Raw genomic sequence first — 5,434 nt, forward strand, 5'->3', positions numbered from 1 at the left:
CGAGCAGATCTTAGAGCCGGTGACTGTGATCGTTCCTATGATGGCTAGACACGCGGGCTTGACTGTGGATGATAAATTAGTCATCGTGCGGGACACGGCAACAGCGAGACAGTCTATATCGTAAGTGTTTGTAATCTTTTTTTTTAATTTAGTAATCAGTTTGTACGTAATTGAAACCGATCTAACACATACTTGTTCATTTGCAGGGGTGACTGTGGGATTTTCATAATAAAAAACATATAATTTTTTAGTATAGCACATAAGGTTGATGGAATCAACGAGTCATGGATACAGAATTGACGAAATAAGTTAGCGTGTGATTTATACGAATTTAATTGTGATCCATAAATTATTTGTAAATATTTTTTGTAATTAATATTTGTAATTATTTTTTGTGATTATTTGTAACTATTTTTCGTAATTGTTTGTAATTATTCATGTAAATACTGTTTATTTCAATGTAAATACTATTCATTTCAATTAAATACTATTCATTTAAATGGAAATACACAATGCTCTAACTATCATTTAGGGGAACCTGACTTGCACAAAATTGGCTAGTATGTCCTACTGATTTTCATCTGCTACACCTATGCGGTCGGAAAAACTCTCCAGTAGATGGTATTCTAGAACTATTTGGACGTCCAGGACCACGTGGTTCAATGAGAGGTGGCGACAATGTATTGAACGGGCGAATATGATCGAGAACTTCCCACTCGACTTCGTTTGGAAGCGAAAATATGGTTTCAACATACGCAGCTCTCCAGTTTTCGGCAGTGTAATAAGGAGAGCACAATGCTCTCGCTGTAAATTCTCGATACATAGCCACCACAACTGCATGCTCACATGGAAGACTCTCTAACTGAAATTATTTACAAGTGCATGTTCTATCATTTAAATCTACCATGTATACCGTATGACGTGCACATTCCACAGAGAAGCACGACTCGTCTAGTGGTTCGACATTTAACTTTCTTGCAGCCTCTGCTGCCTTGAAGAGCTTTACCTCTTGTGCTGGGGCTAGCGTGATTGTGCAACTATGTGATTCCACACGTCGATCGTGAAACCACTGTTGCAGCTTCGTACGGATATTCTCAATCAGTGCGAGAATGGGGAACTCTCGATCCCTCTTAAATAATGTATTGAAAGACTCCGCGTTGTTTGACGCCATCATGTTGTATCGATGTCCTGGAAAATATGAGTGCGCCCAATGTTCAATCCCCATTTTCGTTAGATAGTCCCATGTTGGGAATGATTTGCTTCCTATTTCAACCATGTACCTATTACACTCTTCAATACTGTAAGCTTCGGCCGCTCCCCCAAACAATGAAACGATGTCTTTGCCCCAATACCTGGTCTTCAAGTTGCCTTGTATATGGTACATGCAATACCCATGATGTGCATCGGGAAAAATCTCAACAATACCATTTATTATAGACTGTCCCCAATTGATGACAAATGCAAGGTCCTCGACTTCTCCGATTACTTCCCTGAGTTTTGTGAAGAACCAACACATCGACAGATCATTCTCGTTATCAACTATGCCGAATACAAGAGGGTAAATTTGAATATTAGCATCTTGACATGTAGCAATAATCAACTTGCCTTGGTATTTGGATTTCAGAGTTGTATTGTCGACTAGAATTAGGGGTCGCATAATATTTCGAAATCTCTGAATGCATTGTCCAAAAGCCATAAAGAAGAATTTGAAGCAGTTATCGGCCTCCGTCTTAATAAAAAATGTCGAGCCAGGATTAGTTTTCTCCATGTTATGGTAATATTTGACCAATTTAGCATAGCTTTCTTTGGGCTTCCAGGCCTTCCATGTTATGGCAATACCTGACCGAGCCCATTAAATCCTCCAACGCACATTCTTTGGCCTTTCAGACCTTCTGGTAGCTTATGACTACTCCGTACTCTCGACGAACATCGTTAATGATGTCCGATGATCTGTAGATTGTCCGTGGATCCTGATATTTGTGCATTATCTATCGACCAATAAACCAAGCTCAGGCTTGCCTGTGATCATTGCGACAAACTCCCACTTTACAAGTATGTTCTCGTGTATATTTGTGAATTACAAAGCACTCACTCGTGTCCATCTTCGTTGCTCGCAAACGCCAACTGCAACTATGATCTACGCATGATAGCGTCAACAACGACCTATTGGATTTTTTCACTTTAAACTCGAAATTGTATTTCAGTGCAATTAGGTGCACGGCTTCTTGCAGATCTTTCTTTGTTTCAAATAGTTGCTCGACATACAAATCCTCATTATCAGGAACCACACGTGAGGAGTTAGAGGACGGTCCACTTGATCTAGCCCCCGAGGTGCCACCCCACTTATGTCTCTACCGGGATAAAGCAATCAAGTCCTCGTTTGTAAAAGTATTTGCATTTTCATTCTCGTTGTCACGAGCAGTGGAGGGGATTCTGTGTGCAACTATCTCTGAAATAACCACATCATCTTCACGAGCTATCTCCACCGTATCCCAAAAATTATTAGCATTGTGATCCCCACTTCCCGAGTCTACTTGTTCATCTTCGACGACATCCTTCCTTACTAAAGTCACGCAAGGAGGAGTCGTGTGCTTATTGTTTAATTCAATCAGATAATTCACTTTATCAACAGAAGAAATCATTATAGGTGGAATCGGAATTGATGCATGCTCGCTGAATTTAAATTTCAATTCCATGTTGTACTAAGAAGGATCAACATTCAACTTGTTCTATAAATCATTATAGAGTTTTGCATACGATGTATCTGATGATATGGAAATTGCGATACCACCACGTTTAGCACTTGTCCATTTTCATACCCAATGATCTCTTTCTTCCAATTCAAAATCACTAAAGTAACAAACTGAGACTACAACCATATTTGCATGTCGAAACAGAATTTTTAATTACAAGAAAAATATCAACAGCAATAAAAAAACCCAAAAAAGCGGGGGAAAAAGAAAACAGTTGACAAATAGCCGACTGTTTTTCCAGCTGTTTGACCGACAAATAGTCGATTCACCAACACCGGCATTTACGCAGATGAATTTTTTCTGGTCAAATACTTGAAAAATTACAGATCTATTAAGTTTTTTTATCTACTAATCATTAAATGTCGAAATACAATTTATCAATTTAAACATACAATAATTTGACGAAAACAAGATTAAATTTGCGTATATAAACTTACCGAACCGACAAGATTGATGTCCACAAATTTTTCGACTTTCGATTTCGATAAATTTTTTAGTTTCTACAGTTGAAGCAGATGAATGATGAGAGTGTTTTATTTATCTGTGTTGGAGTAAACAGATAAAAAATGTAGGAAGTGTTTGATTTTTATTTGTTAAGTGAAAAGATATTCATGTCTTTTAAAAAAATCAACTTTTGTAATTGTATAATGTATTTAAGGGTATTTTTGTCTTTTAACATTCGATAGACCATTTTCATAATATCCCTTTGTTGAGAAGTCAATGTGGAATTTAGATAATTTGACCAGGTCAATTTTAAAAATACCCCCAAACACTTCGACATCCAAAAGTCTAGATTTTCCCTACATTTTCCATCACTAGCAATGCTCATGCCCAAAACCATCCCCGCCCAAAATCAGCACCATTATCGTCGCCTAAAAATTGCAAAACCACCACATGGCCTCCACCACCAGTTGTACACAACCAACAAAACCCACCCCAAATTTCTTGACACCAAATGGTGACCAAAATTCCCCAAGTCGAGACCAACAAAACTTACAAAACCAACAAATCTCCTACAACAGTGGTGTTGGCCCATCATTTGCCACTGTAGCAGAGACGCTCAACCAACTCGCAAAGGTATTGTCGCTGCAGCAAAGCCGCGTCATTATAGCAGTGATCTTCGACGAAAGTTTTTGGTGGTTGGGATAAAGGGATGGAAGAAAGAAAAAAGAAATGAGAGAGAGAGAGAGAGAGAGAGGAGATAAAAGAGATGGTAGAAAGAGAGAAGAGAATAGGAAGATGATTAGGGTTTTGGATGGGTGGTTGTATATGTATATTAATTTTATTTTGTAATAATTATTAATATTAAAATTTTGAATTAATATCTGATTTTTGTATTAACAAACTTTAAATCTGATTTTTGAAATAGAATCTTAAAAAATCTAGTCAGGTGCAATTTCCTTAAAAAAAAAAAAAAAGGGTGGCAACCCAAGTAAAAAAAAAAAAAAAATGTAGCTCGACTTCACTTTCCAGCCCAAAAATTCCTAACGCACCAATTTTTTTTTTTTTAAGCCCAACAAAACCAATTGTTAACATACCCCCAACCCAAAGTACCAAATGATGTGGACCCGAGAGCAAAAAGACTCACGAACCCACAACTAGATTGCCACAGTTCCCAAGAACGCCAATGAGTCGATGATTTAGGATTTAATCCCCAAACAATGATTCAAACAATTGTTAATACATGAAATTAATGACCTTTTGAATACACGGTTTAAGAATCTCATCCGAGTTGTTGAACGCCACGAGAAAATCATCCCGATAAGTTCGATAATTTTTGGAGCATAAAGCTCCCAGAGAAAAATTTCATTAATCTCAATCTCAAAATTCTGCTGATTAAAATGATAGCAATAACTATTTATACCTAAACCCTAAAATAATTAAAAAGGAAATAAAATATTAAAAACCTAATTTAAGAAAGTAAAACTCGTCTCCTAATATAGCAAAAATATCAAAAGAAAAGTATTCTAGTCAAAGTTGGAAACTCGAGTGACATTGGAAGATTCTGGTCTCAAATTGCCTTATACGACCGCATTGAAGAATAGGCTGCGGTCGCATGGTTATCCTGATATTTGCCGGCCAAAGTCCTGCCTTTTCGGTTGCGACCGCATGGAGTTTATGAGTTGCGGTCGCATGGCTTCTGAAATCTGGCCCTTTTTTTAATTGACTTGGCAGAAGTTAATCCCAATTGTTTCACCCATTAATCCCAACACGAATCTGGACAATTGGCTCATTAACTTCATCTCCTCAGACTCTTTCGCTCACATGTAAAATTGCAAGGCTCGTTGGCTGGAATTAAATTCAAACTTTGCACTTGATTTTCTTCCAACAATCACCAATTCTTCAGTTGTTTTTGGCGCACCCCGGATCACATCACCAAACTATTCCCAATTCCCACTTGTGATTTCCATGTGAGTAATTAGCAGAAAATGCCTCTATCGTCTGTATTCATTGTCAAATTAATCCCTATCATTTCAAATTTGACATTTGCACTCTCATTTCAAACATTTCTTATAGAATTGGTTATTTTCATCACTTTCCTTTAATTCCACCATGAAATAAATGCATGGAATACACTCATTATTTTAAAAGTGTAAATTAGTCAAGTCACTATATTTTTTTTTGGAAAAAGATCTTTGGATATGCTAGACTATATTGCAGAGAATTTTATCGTATCCATT

General features: G+C 37.2%; 1 protein-coding gene across 1 annotated transcript; it reads right to left on the reverse strand.

The window, feature by feature from the left end:
- Positions 1-577: 577 nt before the first annotated feature.
- On the reverse strand, positions 578-1,516 carry LOC111380481. Its single transcript, XM_023004064.1, has 2 exons — positions 914-1,516; positions 578-862 (listed from the first exon to the last, which is right to left on the reverse strand). Exons 1-2 carry the CDS (start codon positions 1,514-1,516, stop codon positions 578-580), a joined length of 888 nt encoding a protein of 295 aa, XP_022859832.1.
- Between the last annotated feature and the right edge of the window lie 3,918 nt (positions 1,517-5,434).

The sequence above is a fragment of the Olea europaea genome, unplaced genomic scaffold, assembly GCF_002742605.1.
Source record: "Olea europaea var. sylvestris unplaced genomic scaffold, O_europaea_v1 scaffold2151, whole genome shotgun sequence".
NCBI classification, from domain to species: domain Eukaryota; kingdom Viridiplantae; phylum Streptophyta; class Magnoliopsida; order Lamiales; family Oleaceae; genus Olea; species Olea europaea.

Excerpts from the sequence above, each read along its gene's own strand:
- LOC111380481 (XM_023004064.1), bottom strand. The coding sequence starts at position 1,516 with ATGTGTTGGTTCTTCACAAAACTCAGGGAAGTAATCGGAGAAGTCGAG. Across the intron at positions 863-913 it reads TGGAATGTGCACGTCATACG|TTAGAGAGTCTTCCATGTGA; the intron begins GTATACATGGTA and ends AAATAATTTCAG.